The following is a 22,510-nucleotide window of genomic DNA, read 5'->3' on the forward strand; positions in this document are numbered from 1 at the left end:
AAGAGGAAAGCCAGAAAGAAGAGCTTAAGGGAAAATATAAGACCAAGGTTAGTGAGTCCAAGCAGGTGGACTTGGGGGTCTAACTGGTGACAAAGGGGCTCTACGTCAGGGGTGGCACAGGCTCTTCCTTCTCCCTGGAGCAGACTTGTGTGGCTCTTACACGAAACAGGTGGCCTCTGCCTTCTCTGCTTGAGAGCAGTGGCCACAGTCCGAGTCTCCTCTGTTTTGTCAGAAGGAAAACAACACCCAGTACTGCTGGCAGCTGATTTTTCCAAGTGTCCCCTGTCACCCAGCCTCTTAACTTGACAGAAGTGCCACATTTGCTGTGGCATGGGTCACTTCCCCATTGGTGACATGCAAAGATTTTTCCTGTCCTTGTTTCCTGAGAATGCCACAGGGGTGGGGTAGGGGATGGGGGTGGGGGCTGGTGTGTGTCTCCCTGCCAGGCCACACGGGCTGATGGTTTGATCTAGAGCTCCACATGCTCCCTCCACCTTGTATGTGGCCGTGTGTCTCCGTGAGATCAGGCAGCTTAACGAAGGACCACCGATGGGGTGGCTTATGAACCAAGAGCCATTCCTCATGGTTCTGGAGACTAGAAGTCCAAGATCAGGGAGCCAGCAAGGCTGGGCTCCAGGGAGGGCCCTCTGCCTGGCTTGCAGATGGTCGACCTCTCTTTGTATCCTTACATGGCAGAAAAGGAGTGAACGAGCTCTTTGGCCTCTTAGGAGGGTACGATCTTATTCATGAGAGCTCCATTTTCCAACCTGATCACCCCCAAAGGCCCTTCCACCACACTGGGATTAGGGTTTCAACATATAAATTTGAGGGGTAGGAGAGTCACAGACATTGGCTTAATTGCAAGCTGTTGTAACCAAACCGCAGAGCCAGCGCAGCTTAAATAATAGAATTTGACTTTCTCACAGTTCTGGAGGCTGAAAGTCTGAGATCAAGGTGTCTGCAGGGTGGGTTTCTCCTGAGGCGTTGGTCCTTGGCTTGTAGACACCATCGTTACCCTGTGTCTTCACACCATCTTCTCTCTCTGTGTACTTATGTCCCAATGTCTTCTTATAATGACACTAGTCACATTGGATTAGGACCAATGATGATGATCTCATTTTACCCTCAAGCACCTCTTTATCTTTTTTGGAAGATTTATTTATTTTAGCGAGAGAGAGAGAGAGAGAGAGAGAGCGAGCAAGCAGGTGGGGGTGTGGGGAGAGGTAGAGGGAGAGGGAGAATCTCAAGCCCGGTTCAAGGGTCCATCTCACAACCCCAAGATCACAACTTAAGCCGAAATCAAGAGTTAGATGCTTGACTGACTGAGCCACCCAGTGCCACCGCCCCCCCCATCACCTCTTTAAAGACTATCTCTAAACACAGTCACATTCTGATGTCCTGGGTGTTAGGACATGCCACATAGGAGTTCCGGGGGGATACGACTCAGCCAGTAACAAGAGATTCATACATGTGTCCAGTGTTGGTCCCTACTAACAGCTTCCTTCTCTGGAATTCCTTCCCCATTTCCTGTATTGTCTGGAGAAACCCTGGGTGGTGAGGATAGGCACACATTCCCCCCTTTTTTTATGCCTATTAAGGTGTTCTGATGACGACTAGTCTCCCCTTCCACCTTCAATGACTTGACTTTTAGACAACAAACAGCCGTGCAAAGACTTGGCTTGCTCCTGGATCCACAGTCTTGCAGCTGTGGGACCTGGGGTAAAAGCACAAGTTTCTCTGGCGTGGTTGGTCCCTCTGCAAACCAGCAGCTCTGCTTCCATGAGCCTCCAACTGTGATTCATGCATGATATGTTATAGCAAGAAAGAATAACTTTGATATTTATCAAACGGATTTCCTTAAATAAAGATGAAGTTTATGTAAAAAAGTGAGACAGCATCTAAAGTGGTGTTAAATTATTAAAAAAAACAAATTTATGTATAAAAGCTAGTTTTGTGGTCCTCTAAAATGAAACCCTTCCCAAGAAAACCTGGGAAAGTGAGTGCTGAATATATGTGTTCACACGCCTGAAGTCAGCCCAGAGGGGCATTTTTTTTTTTTTCCTATGGGAGCTAAGTTTGCAAGTCAAAAGAGGGCAGAGAGGTCTTTTTCTATGAATTCATTGTTTGAGGATGGAAATGGGCTTTTGATCTCTGTTTTCAATTTCCTGTAACTTCAGTGTGTTGCTTGTGTTACAAAGAAACAGTCTTTGGAGTCCAACCTAACAGCGGTGTCGGGCTCTCCTAGCAGGCAAATTCAACGCCAATCAGTCTGAGATGGTGAGCGAGTCTGCCGGATCCGCCCCCCCCCCCCCCCCCCCCCCCCCCCCCCCCCGCTCTTGCCCCTAAGGGAAAGGTGACCTCGCCTGGGACAATCCTTCGTTTCTTTTGCTAGTAACTTCCTTGCCCCACCCTCCTTGCTATAAAAGCCTTCCATTTTGTGCCGCTCTCAGGTGGGATGCCGCTCGGTGGGATGCTCAACCTCACTTACAGAGGCCACTTTTAGGCAACAGACTTCAGCACTGGAAACTGAGCGAGGCAGGAGGGCCTACAGGCTCGTGAAGCGACCCACCTCAAAATAAACATAAGCCTTCACCGACCAGTTACAACCAGGAACAGTTCTTTTTTTTTTTTTTTTTTTAAAGATTTTATTTATTTATTTGACAGACAGAGATCACAAGTAAGCAGGGAGGCAGAGAGAGGAGGGGGAAGCAGGCTCCCTGCTGAGCAGAGAGCCCGATATGGGGCTCGATCCCAGGACCCTGAGATCATGACCTGAGCCGAAGGCAGAGGCTTTAAAACAGAACTGTGCCCCACTCCACCGTATAACTGTGGCCACTGCCTTGTGGCAGTTGGCCTCTCCTCTGCTGTCCTGCCTGCTGCCTGGCATTGTATTCAATAAACTTCTCTTTTGTTCTGCTTTGGGGGAACTCCTTCATGCTGGGTCACCAGCCCCCACCACTGTGCAACGCCCCACATGATTCACAATAATAATAACAGTCATGAAAGAATTCTTGAGATGTTTTTGTGCCCAAAGGTGCTTTTTCTTTTTTCTTTTCTTTCTTTCTTTTTTTTTAATAGCTCAGGGACAGGACTCATGGGCAGAAAGAGCTGGCCTGGGCTTGTGAGGAGTGACTGATTATATACTTTTAGTTAGCGGGGGTTAGGGCATAGCGTAGGTCTCTAAGGAATGTGTGCATGTTAGAAGCAAGGTCTCCAGGACCTCGAGGGGCTAACTGCTCTTCAGATAAGTTTATTTACCACTGTGTCAGAAAACACCAGGGATGAGAGCCTTCAGATGTGTATCAATGGGCCGTGTGTTTGAACGAGGGCTGCCAATGTGTGTCTTGTAGGCGGTTGTTTTCCGTTATCAGAGGAAAGCAACATTAACAAGAGCAAAGCTATAAAACATTAAAAGAATTCCTGGAGGGAGCTGTGGAGAGTGACAACCTCTCTGCCTCGGCCTGGCTGCCTGGAAGCTTCCAGCGGCGACAAAGTCCAGCCTTTGCTACTTTTTCTCCCACGGCTCAAAATAAGTAATAATAAAGCCTCTAAGATCTTCCAATGTACTCAGCTGAATTTCTGTTTTTTAACACTTGGTTAATGCAAAATAACCTGATCCCACTGATGGGACATTCTGTTGTCTTTCCCAAACCGTTTCCAGGCTGTTGTCTTCCCTCCCATTCTCCCTTCAGTTTGTGCTCATTCACCAACCCCCTCTTTGGGCCAGGTACTGGAGACCCCCCGGGAGTGAACCAGGCAGAACCCTGGTCAGTGCAGTGCAGGCTGCAGATGACGCCACCTGGACCCACAGTACCCCCGAGTTCATGCTGGAATGTGTGCGGACCTGTAGAAGTACACAGAGTGTGGTATGAGCCAGCCGGCACGCCCAGGAGGCTGTCTGAACCCCTATGGGTGAGGCAGTGTGTTCTGGCTCTCCCCTGGGCCTCCACTGCTCAGCTTCCTGGCTGGGAGGGGCTCAATGCCTAGCAGCTACTTCCCCCCCTGCTGCCTGTGCTGCCCTGGGTGGGTGGTGGCCCCTATTTTCTCTGTGGTTTGGCTGGAGGTAGAGAAGTTACGATCTAAGCTTTAGTTTTGCTAGGCTGACCCTTTTCTGGTTCTTTGGCAAGAGAGATGGCTTCTGTGGAGATTCCCCACCCCCCCCAACCACCCCCTGCCATCCCCCTGCCCTGGGCCTGTTATTACTTCCCTGTTGCTGGCTTCTCCAGTCTGGATGTATGAAGCGAAAGAAAATTCTGATTCCCAAGGCCCCATCCCAGTCTACTTTCTCTCCACTTTTAAGAACCTTCTTATTTCGTTTTATGTGTCATGTTCAGGGTTTAATTGTCCTTAGTGGGAGGGATAGGGAAAAAGACTACCTTCCTGGGAGGGGAGGGGAGGGGCAGAAGGTAAAGGAGAGAGACAATCCCAAGCAGCCTCCATGCCCAGTGCGGAGCCTGATTCAGGCTTGATCTCATGACCCTGAGATCATGACCTGAGCTGGTATCGGGAGTTGGATGCCTAACCCACTAAGCCACCAGGTGCCCCGAAGTGCATGTTTTTAAAGACAGGGCATAGAATTGGCTTACTTTGCTTCTGATGACATTCCAACACAGAGCCTCTGTCTTGTGGTTCCTCTGGATGTGGATGGAAATCAGTTTCACCACTTCTGGGCCTGGCCATAAGACATCTATGTAGTACTCACTCACACACACACACACACACACACACACACACACACACACACTGCATGGTAAAAACAGGGACCAGTATTGAAGCTGTTGGCATCACATGCTGGAAAGAGTCTAGATCCTTCCACTTAGCGATCTCCCTGACTTTCCTTGGAGTATGCTGTAAGTGAGAAATAAACCTTATCACGTTGAGCCCCTGAGACTTTAGGGCTGCCAGTTACAGCAGCCAACATCACGTATCCAGACCAGTACAGCAGGTCCCTTCTCTTTCTTCACTTTCTCCTCTAACCAGGTTGGACCTCAAGGTTCATCACTTGAACCACGTTCTCTGCAATGTTTGTCACGTTACCCCCTTTCTCAGCAAAAGGAACTTTACAAATGGGATTAAGTTAAAGATCCTGAGATGGAGAGATTATCCTGGATGATCCAGTGGGCCCAATGTTATCCTAAGTTTCCTATAAGACAGACACTGAAGGTTCAGAGTCAGAGAAGCAGACATTCTGACGGTAGCCGAGGGTGGCGTGGTGGGGGTCGCATGGTGGCACAAGGCAAGGAAGTGGAGTCTGCCTTGGAGCTTCCAAAGGAACGGAGCCCTGCTGACGCCTTGACTTGGGCCCAGCAAAACTAATTTCGGATTTCCAACCTCTAGAACCGTAAGACTGGAGTATGTCCCCACTCCTCCGTGTGACACTAAGAAGAGCGTACAGGTAGAAAAAGCTTTGAACTGAGCAGGATGTAAACCTTGGTCACAGCTGGACCAGAAATTGCCCCCCAAGAGGACCTGTGCTGTGACCACGGTGGGCAGTTGCTTCCCTCAGGGCAGGGCTGGAGCTGTGGATCTATGGGGCTGAGAGCCAAGGACGACCCGGGATGGAGCCGGGTGGGCCCTGCCATGGGTGGGCAGGCCCTCAGCAGGTGAGCAGACGAGGTGCCACCAAGCTCCCCTTGCAGCTTTGGTTTTGGGTCACTCTCTTTTTCAGCAGGTACTTCCCCTTTCCCAATAACTTCGCAACTCAAAATGAAGAAGCGGCAGAGGAAGGAAGCCGATAACAAAATACAGATGGGAAGTGACCGTATCGAGGCCTGGAGCTCCTAGGCCAGATGTCAGAAGATAAGGATCTGGAAATTCCGGGGCTGGGGAGATTGGACCACCAGTCTGTTTGTAGCTCGGCCCCCTCTCTGCCACAGGTGAGTGGGTCTGGGACTTGTCACTTACTGAATCTTCCCTGGAGAAAAGAATGAAGCGAGTTCGGGAGAGGTAACACACGGGTCCCAGGAAACCGTTTCCACCCACCCAGATGGGCGGGAGGATATGGAGACCGCAGCTGTTCCCTGCCAGACACAGAGGCGGGGGATGTTTCATCAGCCCACTGGTGTGTGTGTGTGTGTGTGTGTGTGTGTGTGTGTGTGTGTGTGTGAGATATCAGTTGCTACATTGTGCCAGGGTCTGTGCCTAGCATTTGACATCAGGGATCTCCTTCATGCCTCACAGCAGTCCTTAGGAGGGCGATGCCACCATCTCAATGAAGGAATGGGGAGCTAGAGAGGTGCCAGGCGGGAGAGGGGGGCTCTCTGGAGGAGTGGGAGGCCGGCAGTTAAGGGGACAACAGCTAAGCTTCCCACGAGGAGCAGAATGAGGACAAGCCAGAGGCCTGGTGTTGGGGTGTGCAGGGCCTCAGAGGAGCAGACCCTGATTCCCAGGAGACCTGATGAGGTAGCACAACTTGTCTGGGGGCGGCAGTAATGGGACGGTTGGGAGAATGAGCCACTTCAGGCAGCATTAGTGACGGCTTGGGTGTGCAGCCACGAGACGTGCAGAGTCCCCTGTGGTGTGTGCAGGCAGGAAGCGATTGTTGATAATGCACCCGAGGGTCCTGGTGGGTGGGCCTGGTTTATTTCCCTTGAGGGGCCAAACAAGGATCCTCAATTGATCTTAAGCTGTGGAGAGTCTAGACAGAGAGATTTCAGTAAGAGTTGAAGAACTATTATATATATATACATTTTTTTTCACCTGACTGAGTTAATCCAGACCAAACGGCTGGCCAGCATCAAGGGGTGGGGGGACGTCACAGGGATCACAGTGCACAGTTGGTGAAGACTCTGTTCCACTCAGTGAAAGAGGTTCTGACTGTAAACTTTGGCTTCAAGGAATGAGACCCGACCGCCCAACGTGGCCATTCTGGACAGCAATCTGTCAGGTTAAGGGTATGTTTTCCCTGGGGCCTGGAAACCCTGCTCTGGGTGTATATCCCGGGAACATGTTCTGCAGGCCCCTAGGGAGTGTGTGCTAGAGAATGTTCATTAGGTGCCATTCATGGAGGCAAGGAGTTGGGGGCCACCTAGACGTCCAACACCGGGCACTGAAGAGTGGCCTCGGGCACCTGCTGCGGAGGAGAAGCCGAAGCTGGAAACAGTAAAATGGACACTCAGTGACACAGATGAGGCTTCAGGACCCGGTGCTGCATGAGAAAAGTGACACCAGAATGAGATGGATGGCCTGAAACCGTGTGGTTTTAAGCATATGCCTACAAAGCAAGCATACGTACTTCATAATCATGCGGAGGCAAGGACGTCCACTGAAGGATTGTCTCTGAAGTGTGTGAACAGGGGATGGGATTGAAAGCAGCACCAGGTAAAGAAAGGACAAGTTTGGTGAAGGGTGGTTTTCCTGGGCCTGTGAACTCAACCTGCAGGACCTGAGGGAAACTCCAAAGACAAAACAAAACAGAGCAACACCGAAGACAGAAAACCCGAGAAAGCATGTTGGGGCAGGGTTAGGAGAGAATGACATGAACACAGGTGGGGCAGTGGCTCAGAGGCAGGGGTCAAGTCTGCCAGTGCCCAGGTTGGGAGGGAAGGATTTATCGGCATCTCAAAGGAAGCTGAGAGGGTACATGTGCCTGGGCAGGTGGATGGGAGGTTGGATGGGCGTCGAGAGATCGCCATGTGCACTGGCTTGTTGGCTCAAGGGAGCACCTGCTGTTTGGGCATTAGAAGTCCTTTACAGTGGCCGGGGCCCAGAGTGTGAGCTGTGGAGGACAGGGAGAGGCTGGAGGCCAACCAGGAGCTGGGTCTGGTGTATCACAGCAGGGTCTGGACTTGACTGTAGCCAAAGGGGAGATGGCGAAATTTTGAAAGCAGGAAAGCCACTGAATCAAATTTCAAAGCTTCCTCCTTTTCTTTCAAAAGCACCAGCAACGTCTGCATTCCTCATACACTGGCATCCGGATTTGGCACCCATTCAGGGACATCACACTTCCACTCTAGAGGCTCTATTTCTTTCTTTCTTTTTTTAAAAATTCTATTTTTTCAGTGTTCTAAGATTCATTGTTTATGCACCACACCCAGTGCTCCATGCAGTACGGGCCCTCCTTGATACCCACCACCAGGCTCTATTTCTATGGTAGTTGCTTATTAGTGCTTGTGTGGCGTCCTCTCAGGAGTTGGACGGACCCCAGAGAAATTCTTTCCTTAATCACTAGGGTTTTGACCCACATTATTCTTCCTCTCCATTGTTTTACGAAGGGTCCACCAAATTTTCCTCTGTTTTCAAAATGCATTTGTCATTTAATTATTTTATTTCCTAGAACTCTATCTTGACTGCCTTTCAAGAGGTGTGTGGATTTTTTTTTTTAATAAAGGAAATGTTAGAAGAAGAAATTATGGACGAGCTTGTCCTCGTCACTGCTTCATCCTTCCTTTGCTCAGCAGTGCCTATATAGGCAGGTGTCTAATTCTTTCTCTTCTAATTTTGGAGCTGAGCTTTCTGACTTTTCTCCTGTGTATGGGTTGCTCATTGCTGACGGTGGGAGAGAGGTCCAGACACCTGTCTCTGGGAGGCAGCTCTTTCGTGTGGTGCCATCTCCCGTACCCTGGTCCTTTCGCTTCCTGCTGCTGGTGCTCTGAAAAGCCTGGTCTTCCCGGGGCCCATGTGCTGGGCTCTGGATGAAGAATAAAGACATGGAATGGTGTGGGGGTGCAGAGGAAAACACCATTCTGAGACCTGTCTCCCATTCCTACCTCTCCCTTCCCACCCACCAGCCGGTCTCCTGCTGTGTTCATCTTAAAAAAAATAAAAAAAAAAGCTTTATTGAGATATAGTTCACATATCATGCAACTTGCCCGTGTAATGTATGCAATTCAGTGGCGTTTGGTGTACTCACAGATATGTGCGGCCATCACCACACCCGATCTTAGAGCATCTTCATCATCTTCAAAAGGAAACCCCATGCTTTCTAGCTATCATCCCTTTCTGAATCTCACCAAGTCCTAAGCAACAGCTACATGACTTCTGTATCTATAGATTTCCTTGTTCTCGTCTTTGCAATGAATGGAATCACATACTATGAGGTCTTCAGTCACTGACTTCCTTCACTTTGCGTAATGTTTTCAGGTTCACCTTCTAGCAGGTCTCGTTCCTGTTAATTGCTGAGTAATAGTTCATTGTGAGGTTAGATCACATTTTGTTTATCTGTTCATCTGCTGATGGACATTGGGTTGTTTCTACCTTTTGGCTATTCTGAATAAAGTTACTAAAAACCTTTATGTACCTGTTTTTGTGTGGACATATGTTTTCATTTCTCTTGGGTGTACACCTAGGAGTGAAATTGCTGGGTCTTATGGCAACTCTATGTGGAATCCTTTGAGGAATTTGTAGACTGTTTTCCAAACTGGTGCACCATTTTTCTTCCCATGAATGCATATATGGACGCTCTGACTTCTTGACATCTTTGTTAAGACTTACTATCTGACTTCTTGATGGTAGTCTTCCTAGCGGGTGTAAAGTAATGTCTCACCATGGTTTTGATTTGCATTCCTTGATGGCTGCATTTCCCTAATAATGTCTGTGCTCAGCTTTGCACTGCCCCAGCTTCTACCTCCTCTCTGGTGTGGTGGAACAGACAGTGATAAGATGAGCCTTTTCTCCTAGGAGTTAAGCCTCTTCTCCCAAATGTATGTGTTCCAGGTGCTTCTGACAGTTGCTGGTGGAGGTGGGCAGGCCAGAGCCCTATGAACCTCCTGCTGTCCCCAAGCAGAATGGCTCTGGGCATTGGTTGACACCAGACAGCTTTCTCCCCAAATCCCTATGGCTAACAAACTAGACTAGGATTTATGGACTTGATTTGATGATGTCTGGTTTCAGGACCTCTCTGTGCCTCTGTCTTCCTATCTATAAAGTGGGGATAATGGTACCTGCCTCACAGCTTTGTTGTAAACTTAAATAACTTGGGCAAAGCCAATACCTGTATCTTCGAGAAGAATATGTTTCTGATGTTTAAGTTGAATTGGAGGGAGTGTATAGCTGTTTGACAGACCAGATGAGAAGCTAGTCCTGATCCAGGACTATTCTAAAGAGTTAACGTTTACTGAGCAGTTACTATGTTCCAGGCACAGTGACAAGTGCTTTATGTTTGTTCACTCCTTTATTTCTATGAGGTGAGGATGGTTACTATGACTCTATTTTATAGATGAAGAAGCTAGGGATGAGAGTGATGTAGCAACATGCCCAAGGGCACATGGTTAGTACATGGTGGAGGTGGGATTTAAACCTGCATGACTCCGGGATCTATGCCCTTCACCAACACCTTTATACTGAAATAGATTAAGGGTGTACAAGCAGGTGGAGCTTCCCCACAAGTAGTCAAAAAGTTGGGTCCAGAGCCCAGAAGAGAGACTACGTTAGAGGAAGAGGTATGAGATCAACCACATGGAGATAGTGGTTGAGAGATTCATGGGGAGTCCTCACCCCAGATATTTAAGTGGGGTGTTTTATAACCCAAAAGTATGTAGTCAGAGAGAAGGGACAGCTGGTTAGGTCGAGCAAGTAGCCTTGGACAGGAAGAAGAATGAGAGATGGGGACAAAGGCTCTCCTCTGTTGGAGGTTTCATATTTTGGGACTGACTTTCATGAAGACTCAGGGTATGATCCAAACTTTGTATTGCCAGGAAAACCCAGCAGATTTCTCTTGTTCGTAGTCCATTCTCTGATCTCTTGACGCTCTTCCCCTTTTCCTAAGTAGGGCTTCAAACTAGGAAGTATCTAGGAGATGAAAAAGGAAGAAGGTGAGAGACAGAAACACATAGGAAACTTGAGCAAGTAGAAAGTGGACACCGCAGGCTCTGTTGCAAACACCTGGATTACAGCGGGGACCTGGATTTGCTGGGGACACCAGCCAGAGACAGGACCATGTGGCTGTCCCCAGTTCTGCTCCTTCTCTGCCTCTCAGGTGAGTGGGGCTGGGGTTTTGGGCACTTGTTATTGGAGGGGGTGGAACAGTGGGTAGAATGTCTGTCCTGGGATCAAGCCAGAGAAGTCTCAGCAAAAGCAGGGAGGACACATCCATTCATCCATCTGTACATTCTTCTATCCACTGAAGCATTCATCTACAGATTTGCATATGCTTATTGAGCACCATCTGTGTGCCAGGACCAGCTGTGTGTCAGGACAGCAACTTCTGCACTCAGGGACTCATGGTTGAAAGAGGGCGTCAAGTCACTGTGATACAGCATAGAACTTTCTGTAGAAATTTATTCATGTGGTGTGGAGCTGCACAACAGGGGCCCCAAACACTGCTCTTGATCCAGTGCAAGTCCTTATCGAGGCTTCACTGGACTTTGGTCTTGAAGGATGAATGAGTTTGCTGAGTGGAAAGAGAGAATAGCTTATGTGAAAGTGTCGATCTCTTTAAAGATCATGGAAAGTTCAGGCATTAGCAATAGTTCAGAATGTGTCAGAACTTAGTTTAAAGGGGTTGGAAATGTTTCTTAGCAGGAATTAAAGAAGGGACCAAAGAGTTACCCTCAGCATGCATCTTAAACCCCTGCTAGAACAAGGTGTTTTGCAGTTAGGTAAATACAATCGTTTTGGAGAAGATAGTCTTTAAAAAAAAGACATTCAACATGCATGAGAGCCCATTTTCTGTGGAAAGTAAGTTCAGGGTAAAAATTAGGTGGTATTCTTCATGTTTGTAGAATAATTTTTATGTTGGGTAAGACATAGAACCTGCCCAACATAATGATGGACTGTCCCAGAATAGTGGGTGGGAAAGGCAGACGTTTAAAGAAAGAAGACCAGTTGGGGGACACTGGCTAAAACATAATTTTCTTCTCAGTAACACAGGAGAGTGGTTGGGATGGTCTTCAAGGTCCCCTGGGGCCCTCATAACTGAGATCTTAGACTCAGAAAGACATTTAAGAGATATATCTCTTTACAGATGGGAGACGCTCAAAATGTCTTAAATGAGGATGAAAATAATAATGGTTATTTTCTTTTTTTCCCTTCTTTTTCTTCTCTCCCTTCCCCCCCTTCCTCCTCTGCCTCCCCCTCCTTCTCCCCCTCCCTCTCCTCCTCCTCCTCCTCCTCCTCTTCTTCTTCCTCTTGATGATGGACTTTTTCTGAATCACTGTAATTAAGGAAATGGGCACCACAGCAGCAGTGGCTGGAGCCGGCTTGCACCCATTTACAAGAGCTGATCACAGACTTATTTTCCCAACCTTACAACCAGTGACAGCATATTGTTAGCATGAAATTTGTCATACTGAGAGTGTTTACACCACAGAAACTGGGAAATGCTATGAACCATGGCTTCTCCTTGACTCTCCTGCACCCCGCCTTGCTCCCTGCCCAGAGCTGGTTTACCAGCATATCACGGCTTCCTCACATCTGCTTGCTTAACTCTGATAAAATTGCCTAAATGCCCTTGCTTGGGTTCAGGTAAACTAGAGACGGAAACTTCTTCCCACCCCTTCACGTGGACTGGCTGATCTCTCCGAGGCCACAGGTTCAGCTTCCTGTCCATTTACAGCTAGACTTCCTCCTGGCTCCTGATAAAAGCTTTGGAGTCACTTGTTGAGACTGAAATTTTGGTTCTTTTTTTTTTTTTTTTGTTCTTTCCCATCCCAGCTCCTGGCTTAGCTCCCCACTCTCTGTTCCAGCATTCTCCTACCCACCATACCCTTTGGGATTACAAACACCTGGGGTTACAAACATTGGAAAAATGTGACCACTTTACATTTATGGAGGGCTGTATGGCTAGCTTAAGAAAGGAAGGGGGAAAGGTGGTAAAGAAAGATGGTAAGGTCCTGGGTACAGTGATGGGGTTAGGGCTGGTCAGTTCATGCCCTAAACTCATGTCAAGGAGCCTGTGAGAGTCTCCTTGGGACCCAGCCCTTCCTAGCAGTGTGTCGCTCCTCCTTCGAGACTGGAGGAAGGCCAGGGGTTTCTTTTCCTCTCTTGAGAACACCTCTAGAGTGGAGTAAACAAGAAGCTGTGCTCCTACAGAACGAGTTTGAGTTGCAGAAAACCTGAATGCAGAGGCTCACTGCAAAGGGAGTGTTTTTATACCTCACTGAATCTCATGCCTGCAAAGGCTAAGACAGGGCAGGACAGCCAGCTCATGCTGCTCCCTCTCCAGCTTTGTTCTCATTCTCCCTGTCCCCAAGGGGCAGGATCCTTGTGTGGTTACTCAGTGTTTCTAGGCTCACAGGGCACAGATCCCTACCTCTCTTGCTGGCCCTAGTTTCCAGACTCTCTGGGTTAGGTTTTAAACTTAGATGTCCCTCCAGGCCCACATCCCTGAGCCCAGAACCATCTACACCTTCCTGGCAACTTTCCCCTTGGGCTTCAGGCAGACAGCTGCTGTAGGGGGCCTTTGAGATGGAGTCCTGGGATGTGGCTTGTGTCTTCCAGGCTCTTTGTCCCTGACAGGCCCCAGCTCTGTGACGGGCACCTTGGGTGGCTCTCTGTGCGTGCAGTGTCGGTATGAGGAGGTATACCAGAGGTATAGCAAATACTGGTGCCGAGGACAGTATGATGCAACATGTGAGAAGATTGTGGAGACCAAGGGAGAAGAGAAAGAAGAGAGGAGTGGGCGTGTGTCCATCAGAGACCACGCTGATCATCTCACCTTTATAGTGACCATGGAGAACCTCACTGCAGACGATGCTGGATCCTACTGGTGTAGAATTCAGACAGTATGGCTCCTGGATGTGTGGTCATATGACCCTTCATTCCACGTTAACGTGTTTGTTTCCACAGGTAAGAGATCCTCTCACTCCACCAGCAGAGCTTATGGGTCTTGTCTCTGGGTCTTGTCTAGTCCTCATCCCAGTAGTGTTGGCAAAAGCCTATGATGAAGGCAGGGTGAGAGGCAGCTGTCTTTTTAGCCTTGGCATGGGTGGGGGTGTGTAGCTGAAGGTACCCTCATTTTCAGAGGGCCAGGACCTCACTCCACTGCGGGAGGCCCCTCCATGCTGCACCAAGACTATCTCCACCATGCCCTTTGGAAACCTGTACCAAAGGAAACAAATTCTTCATACATATATCTTCAGCTTACTCATACAATATTCTCTCAACTATACTGTCCTGAAATTGGCCTCACTCCTCTCATTTCAAAAAATATGCTTCTTGAGTGGAAGCTGCTCTTTTTCCTACTTCCATGTGCTATAGGGTAGTGAAGCTATGTTCAAATTCTCCCAGTCCCCCACCACAACCTATCACTATCCTATCTGCTCCTTTAACATTTGTGTCACATGGCCACACGCATGCTCTACTTCTCCTTGGCATGACTTTCCATTGGCTTCTAGGTTACTCTCCGACACCCCTAATCCCTGTCATTGTCTTGGGAGTTTTAAACAAGTAACTTGTCTCAGCTTCCAGGACCTTCTCAACTGCAGTGACCTGCATTTCCACTCTCCAGCCACTCCATGGCAACATTGCACATCTTGCTGTCACCCCAAACTGGTCCATGTCCAGAACCCTACCTGCAGACGCTGTACTTTCAGACAACTTTCTGTGCATCAGCCTTCCCACACCCTCACCCCCGCTGGCCTTACTCGCAATCTCACATATGTTTCCAGCCCTTGGATTTCTCTCTCCATTCTCTCCCCACTTACTGCCTGCCCCTCCCCTGCCCTGATCTCACTTCCTTCCTAAGCCAGGCCCGACTCTCAAGGAGGACTACATTTTCTTCACTTGTCATGCACCATTTCCCTACCTGCCTCTCGAAACCGTCATCCCTGGATCCATCTTAAAATTAGGGTGAGCAACCATTGGGGTTTGCCTAGGACTGAGAAATTTCTTGGGATGTGGGGATTTGAGTGCTAAAACTGGGTAAGATCCTAGGCAATCTAGGGCAAATCGATCTCCCACCTAAAATCTATTTGCTGCAGTAGCGCTGGAGAAGTCACAGCCGGTGATGATGGGTGTCCATATAAGTTCATGGTCTCTAATATGACTCTCCCATTCTTCTATCTTACCAAGGGCACATGGAATATCAGACGTGAACTCTCTCAGTTTCTTTTCTTCTCCCCCTACAAACTTCTGTGATGCCTAACTCTTTCTTCCCCCTTTCCCTTCTAGGTTGAGGGCGGTTTCCCTCACCTTGTTCGAGAACAATCATCTTGAGGCTGGCTCCTCACCCTGGATCTCCTTGCCTCCCTGTCTCCTCGAGTCAAATTCCCTCCTTGCTCATCTGTATCTTCCTCCATCAATTTTCCACACTTTCTCTTCCCCTCAGCCCAGAACCACACTCTGGGTTCTCTCCTGTTCTAAAAATATCTCGTAATCCCCGTGGCCTCCTCTAGGTGTCACCATTCCTCGTTTCTCTCCTTTCTGCTTGCCTGGATGGCCCCTGAGGTCCGAGCCTTCTGTGCTCTCGCTGTATCTGATGGCGGGCTGCCCCTCTGCAGCCTCTGCCTCTCTTTATTGATTTGAGCCCATCGACTTAGATGCCTCTGCCCTGTGTGAGGGCAGGGATGGTGCCTCATATGTCAGTGAATCCCCAGTGGCCAAGATGTCAAGGGCTGTAGTTGAATGAAACGGAGCCTGTCCTGGGAGCACTGGGAGGGCCAAGACTCTGGGAGGCTTGCTTTTTTTGGGCAGTCATGAGGTTGGGGCAGAGACACTGGTCACACCAATAGCCTGGACACCTGAGACTTAGCTCCTCCCTAGCAGGGAGTTAAAGTGGCCTTAGTTTCTATCTGAAGGTGCTGTGAGCCCCCTCCTACAGTCTCTCTGAGGCTCCTGGGCCACAGGCAGGGCCATTTTCTCCAGGCTTGCCCCTGCTCTCTCCCTAGGCAGAGTCAGACTTGGGATGGAAAGAAAGATACGACACTTACTAGAGGTGTCTCATTTGACCAGTTCTAGAAAAGTCTCATTTGGTCCCTGAGCAGCTCACACCATCCTGGAAGTGGCCTGATGCTAGCTTTGGAGCATCTCTCAATTCCCTTCTTCCAGTGGGCCATCGTGCATAACGTTGGGTTCAAACGGGCACGTAGTGGATGGCTGGGGATAGAGTGGCCCCTGATGTGTGATTTGTCTCCAGCACCAAGTAAAACCACAGGGAGGACCACATGTCAAGCTGTACCTGCTGCCTTTCCGGGGTTGAACACCAACCAGAACCTCAGCATGGAGGAGCCGTTGACCTGCTGCTCAGGGTAAGGGCCCCCAGCCTAGAGACCACAGAAAATGAGGTTCAGCAGCCTTATGGGATCCTGCGTGGGGGCTGGCAGCACACCATGAGCTTTTTACCTCTCTGCTGGGTTTGCTTCAGTTTGGGTCACAATGTTTACATTCTCAGTGGCTGTGTGGGGATTTCATGTGGAAAGTATCACTTGTTTGGGGAACGTTCTCTCCCATGCAGCAGCTGCAGGGGAGCAGGAGTCTGGCTCACATGGACATGCGGCTCCTCCCATGTCCACCCCTCCCCTTCTCCTTCCCCCCCTGGTTCTGGACTCTGGCTTCTGGTTCTAGAGCCCTAACTCGGGCTTACGTCCAAAGGTCTTTGCTGAACCAGAGATCCAGGAGCTTCTTGTGGGGGTTTGGAGAGAGATGAGCTGGCTCCAGGCTACTTTCCCCCTTCCAAAGATACCCAGAAAGGGCTACCATGTTGCTCTCAGGCCCTGTGTAGGGCCAAGGATAAGGGTCAGGGCTTTAAAGTGAGGGTGGGGGTAGTTTTCAAGAAGTAGGTTGTTAAGGACAAATGTGAGAGAAAGGGACAGAGAGGAAGCTTCTGGAAAGCAGGCAGTGCCGGGCGCCTCTTCTCTTTGCCCCATCACCTCTCCTTAACAGAATTCCCAGGAGTAGTGCACAGTCAGGGGAGGGGAGGGGCCCCAGAGAGGGGCTGCCCAGGCACATCTTTTCCAAGTTTGATCCTGAGTTATGAGGGCTCTAGGGTCAGGACACAGGAACAGGCTGGGAGAGAAGGGTCCTGGGCCTCCCCCCGAGGAGGCAGTCATTTCCTGTCCCTATGTCCCCCCCACAGGTCCTTGCTCAGCAGTGTCCACTTCCTGCTCCTGGTCTTCCTGAAGCTTCCCCTGTTCCTGACATTGATCGGCGCTGTCCTCTGGGTGAACAGGCCTCCGAGGGGCTGTGGAGGAATTAAGCCGAAGGAAGATAATCCACAATGTAGTCCACCATTCCCAGGAAGGCCCTGTCCAGGAACGTAGCTCCTTGGCCTGGACAAGAGAGACGTTCAGACTCCAGACTCCAGGGAAGGGGGAGCTGCTGTGCCTGGATCCTGGAGGGACCCAGGTCTTCTTGGGAGTATGGGTCCTGTGTCTTGAGGGAGAATCCTGGTTCTCAGAGGACATTTGCTCTGAGTCCTCAGGTGCAGGAAGGACGAGTCTCCTGGGCTCATGCTCGGGGGATCCTCCGTTCTCCACCCCGAACCCCTAGCTCCTTGCCCTCATGCCCACCTCCCAAGGGCAAGAATTTCTTGCCACAAAAGCTTCCGGGTTCAGTGTTCCCCCAGGGCAATAACCACCTCCTTCCTGCAGCCAGGAGGCTCCCTGGGATGGCAGGTTGCCACAGCCACCATGGGGGCACATCAGTCCTGGGAAGGACTCAGGTGGTTTTGAGTGCTTGTCAACGGCCCCCTTCGGAAAGTGTGCAGGGAGGAACACAGTCTGTCACGAGCACGCGTCCCCAGCTCCACTCAGCTCCTCGCATCTAGACCAGCCCTCTCGTCTCCACCACGCAAAGCCAGTGATGCCAGTTTCCAGAAAACACTCGAGCTCCTCAGTGCTGCATTTACAGGCAGGGAGGCCATGCTCGCAACCCGAGCTCTGGCGTGGCTTCTGTTAGGGGAGGACCCCTCGTGACACCTTCCAGGAGAGCTGGCACTGGTCCAGGACTCCACCAAAGGAGAAATTCAGCCAAGGAGGCACATATGGACCATATGATAAAACACACACAAGGCGATGTAGGAAACACAACGCTGGACAAGAGAGAAGCTTGTGATGTACTTTATTCTTTCTCAAACTCATTTTTAAGTACTCTAGTTTCATCACCTTTCCGTGTAAATGTTAGAGTAAGCTTGTCTTTCTCTACCAAGACAATCTTGCTGGGATTTTGATAGGAATCGTGTTAAACTTACAGATCGATATTGGGAGAACTGACATCTCTCCTGTGTTGAAAATGTGGTACCTCTCGCAATTTGTTTAAATAGTCCTTGTCTTCGGTCACCAGAGTTTTGTAAATTTCAGTACATGGGTGCTGCATATATTCTGTTAGATTTACAGCCCGTGTTTCTTTTTCTTGTCCAGCAGCTGTGACTAGCACCGTGTGTTTCAATTCAGTTTCTACAGGCTCGTTGCTAGTATAGAAATAGGACTCTGTGTGTGTGTGTGTGTGTGTGTGTGTGTGTACATGTATGTGTGTATGTTTGTGTGTGTATATGTGTATGTGCGTCTGTATTGATCTTTTTTCCTGTAGCTCATTAAACTCATTTTTTAATTCTAGCAGTTGGTATTTTTGTGTGTGTGTGTGAAATCCTTAGGATTTTCTACATAATTATGTTATCTGCACAAAGGGACAATTTTATTTCTTTCTAGTGTGTGAGCTTTAATAGTGTTCTGGAAGCCTTAGGGAGCCGCTGGAAGATCTTAAACACTCTGGTGGCCACGCAGGACCCGCTGTTCTCCGGTATTTCTGCTTTTTATTTTTTATTTATTTATTTATTTATTTTTAAAAGATTTTATTTATTTATTTGACAGAGAGAAATCACAAGTAGGCAGAGAGGCAGGCAGAGAGAGAGGAGGAAGCAGGCTCCCTGCTGAGCAGAAAGCCCGATGTGGGGCCTGAACCCAGGACCTGGGATCATGACCTGAGCCGAAGGCAGCAGCTTAACCCACTGAGCCACCCAGGTGCCCCATTTCTGCTTTTTAAAAGAGAAACCAGAAGTGAAATTTTTTGTGTTTTTGTGTAGGCAACAAACTCTATTTAAAAAATAATATTGTGACCCCAAAAAAAACACATTCACAAGTTCATGCGATTGATGGGTGTAGTCTGTGACCTGTGAGTACAGCAGAGAAATGGCAGGACGGTCGTCACGTCTGCCTAGTGTTTACACCTGGGGCCATATGGAGCCCAGCAGGCTTGGGAACTGACCTTTCAAGTACACAGATGGGCTCGCAGGGATGCCGTGTGGACGAGCCCCAGGCTGGTTCCGGTGCAGATCCAAGTCTGTTCCCAGGCCTTACGACTGGGGCCGGGAGCCTGAGCCCTTCTGGGCTCCTCGTTTTTTAATGTGACATGAAGACACTAGATTAATATTCTTCCAGAGGCATCTGGGTGGGGGGCATAGTCGGTTGGGCATCTGACTCATGGTTTTGGCTCAGGTCATGATCTCAGGGTCCTGGGCTAGAGACCCACATGGGACCCCCCACTCACTGGGGAGTCTCCTTCTCCTATCACTCCCTCTCTGCTGCTCTGTCCCTCTGCTCTGCCCTTGAGGGTTCTCTTTCTCTCAAATAAATAAATCTTAAAAAAAAAAAAATTCTTCCATGTGGCAGTTCCAACATGGGGCTGCAAATCTCTTGACACTCCTTTTATTAAGAGTTGGGGGTATGTCCCCACCCCTTGCGCCTGGATGGGCTGTGGCTGCTGCAAGACAGAAGCCCAGAGCAGCGCTGCCCCAACTTTTCCCCATGATTATCTTCTAAGGAGCCTGTTTACTCATTTTCTCTTCCTAGAAATGCCCCCCCAAGCTATGACATTTTAGTACTAAAGATATGCTGTATATGTCCATGTTCTACTGATCTGTCCATCAATCGATCCATCTACCAATCGATCATCTATGTTTTGTACATGAAAAGAGTAGCATAGTTTTCACCCTCCAAGAAGCAATGTTCGTCCCCGTCGGAAGGCCCGGATGGAGCCTGGGGACAGTGACCCTGTGTGACATCCGAGGCCAGGTCAGGAGGAATCCCGTAGCTCCTTGCTCAGTCTCTAGAAATGCTGGCTCTGGGGACTGTCCCACTCAGAACCTGGCGGCCACATGGAGAGGTAGGGTCTCCTGTAGGGTCTCGGGTCCACAGTCAGGACGGGGCTCCGTGTTGGGTCACCCTGGCTCCTGTTCCAGACACACGGGCAAAGAAGCTTCTGGATGACAGTGGCACCCAGCCATGTGAGTCACCCCGCCAGCATTATGTCATCCCAGTTGAGGCCCCAGACATGATGGAGCAGAGACAGGCTGTCCCCTCTCAACCCGTTTGAATTCCTGACTGCGGAATCTGTGACATGACAAAGTGATCGCTGTTTTATGACACAAGGAAAATCTAAGTATGGATCACGGGACCATTTGGCTCTGTCCATTCTAGGGTCGGGCAAGACGGTAAAGAGGAAGGTGCTGCCTCTGCCGTGGGCACGGAGGGCTGTAGGGAGGCTGCTGGCTGCTGCAAAGAGCCCCTCTGGGACTCAGCCCTGCAAAGGGGACGGCGGCCAGGAGCTCTCACATGGTAAGACACAGGCCCTGAGGTCTCGCCCTTTCCTGACAGGCGACGCAGAACCGTGTGGCTGCAGGTGTTGGCTTGTGGAGGAGGTGTTCCCCCCAGAAGACGCCCACTGCGGCAGAACACCCCACCCCCAACCCGACACACCAGCTTCAGAGATGCCCTGACCTCCTTCAAAGGAAAGCTCCAGACAAAAACAAACCAGCACCTTTTCGAAGGGGCTCAAGGAGAGGAACAGAGTGCCAGCAAAAATTTGCTTCAGAGAGAGTCAATTATCATATGGTTTCACTTATGTGCGGAGCATAACAAATAACATGGAGGACATGGGGAGAAGGAAAGGAGAAGGGAGTTGAGGGAAATTGGAGGGGGAGATGAACCATGAGAGACTATGGACTCTGAAAAACAACCTGAGGGTTTTGAAGCGGCGGTGGGTGGGAGGTTGGGGGACCCAGGCGGTGGGTATTAGGGAGGGCACAGATTGCATGGAGCACTGGGTGTGGTGCAAAAACAATGAATTCTGTTATGCTGAAATTAAAAAAAAAAAAAAAAGGAAATGCTCCAGGACTCCGCTTGTTCTCAGAGAAATTACAGACAACGACCTCACTGACAAGGAGCTCAAAAAAGAGATATAGCTCCCCAAAATTGGTTCAAAAAATATGGACACAAAAAAGAGTAGCCAGAGCCCAGGAAAAATATTAAGTGGAAGACAGGAGAAAAAAAAAAAACACCAGCAACAACCAAAGAACAAAACCTTTGTTGAGAAAAAATATGTATACCTTTGAAAATTAAAAGAAGAAAAGACTTGTGTTATTTTTTGATGTGAGTGGGAGGAAGTTAAACAGGAAGGGACCAACATTCTGTCTTGCCCTTGCTCTGCTGGGGAGGGGAGGGTGGGCAGGGCAAAGTTCAGGTGAAACCCAGGAGGGGGTGATGGTGGTCTGAGCTGACTGGGGATGGACGGCATCACAGGCATGAAGCGGACAGATCTGAACCCTCATTTGCCCCATCTGGATGGAGACGTCCAGACTGTCCCTGGAGCCCTGCACCTAAAGGACCAGAGAGGCTAAGGGACAAAGGGAGGGACAGAAATGAGCTGTTCTTGTGACCACCGGGTGAGTCCCCTGTCCTTGGAGGCCACTGATATAGATACAGGGACATGTGGATATTTACATTGTTTCAAAGTCCCTCCCCACAAAACACTTATTACTTACACAGGAAAAAAAGGGTAACTTCATTTAGTTTTGACTGATTTATAGTCATATATCCACATCCCTATTAAGATCTTGACTGCAATGACAGTAAACCAAGTATTGCTGCTTAAAAAAGGCTCATTCACTGCACACCTAGCTTGTGAAGGCTTTCAATATGCGAGGTATATATATGCCATGATTTTCTTTTTGAAAATACAGAAAACAGGGGCACCTGGGTGGCTCAGACAGTTAAGCATTGGACACCTCATTTCAGTTCAGGTCACAGTCTCAAAGTCATGAGATTGGGACCTGCGTCAGGCTCCACACTGGGCATGGAGTCTGCTTGGGATTCTCACCCTCCTTCTGTCCTTCCCCCTCCAGCTTGCATGCTCTCTCTCTCTCTCTCTCCCTAGTTAAGAAAAAAAAAAAAAAAAGAAAGAAAGAAACACGAACACAGAAAATGACTTCCAAACCCAAGTTCTTATACTTTTCTTTGTTCACTCCTGGCCATCAGTGAAATTTCCCATCTATAGGAGGGGAGCCCTCATTGGGAACTCTTTGAGGGGATTAAAAGGCATCATCCAGGGATGCCTGGGTGGCTCAGTTGGTTAAGCAACTGCCTTCAGCTCAGGTCATGATCCCGGGGTCCTGGGATCGAGTCCCATATCAGGCTCCCAGCTCCATGAGGAGTCTGCTTCTCCCTCTGATGTCCCCTCTTATGCTCTCTCACTCTCTCTCTCTCTCTCTCTCTCAAATAAATAAATAAAATCTAAAAAAAAAAAGGCATCATTCAGGTCTCTCCCTTCTTCCCTTCTCCCACCTCCTAGTTGCTGGACACATTGTGACTCTAGTGTTGGATTTAGATTCACTTCGGACCCTCTAGTATGGACGGGTTCTTGT

The 22,510-nt window shown here is 49.2% G+C and overlaps 1 protein-coding gene across 1 annotated transcript; it reads left to right on the forward strand.

Moving 5' to 3' along the window:
- The first annotated feature begins 10,722 nt into the window (after positions 1–10,722).
- CD300E (CD300e molecule) lies at positions 10,723–18,288 on the forward strand. Its single transcript, XM_047705985.1, has 4 exons — positions 10,723–10,915; positions 13,378–13,725; positions 16,013–16,124; positions 16,952–18,288. The coding sequence occupies exons 1-4, from the start codon at positions 10,876–10,878 to the stop codon at positions 17,133–17,135; spliced, it is 684 nt and encodes a 227-aa protein (XP_047561941.1). The 5' UTR covers positions 10,723–10,875; the 3' UTR covers positions 17,136–18,288.
- Positions 18,289–22,510: the final 4,222 nt, after the last annotated feature.

Source organism: Lutra lutra, chromosome 16, assembly GCF_902655055.1.
Source record: "Lutra lutra chromosome 16, mLutLut1.2, whole genome shotgun sequence".
Taxonomy (NCBI): Eukaryota; Metazoa; Chordata; class Mammalia; order Carnivora; family Mustelidae; genus Lutra; species Lutra lutra.

Bases quoted from the DNA above. Each gene is read 5' to 3' on its own strand.
- CD300E (XM_047705985.1), top strand. From the start codon at position 10,876: ATGTGGCTGTCCCCAGTTCTGCTCCTTCTCTGCCTCTCAG. The intron at 10,916-13,377 runs GTGAGTGGGGCT...TGTGTCTTCCAG, and splicing joins GCTCCTTCTCTGCCTCTCAG to GCTCTTTGTCCCTGACAGGC. The intron at 16,125-16,951 runs GTAAGGGCCCCC...TCCCCCCCACAG, and splicing joins CCGTTGACCTGCTGCTCAGG to GTCCTTGCTCAGCAGTGTCC.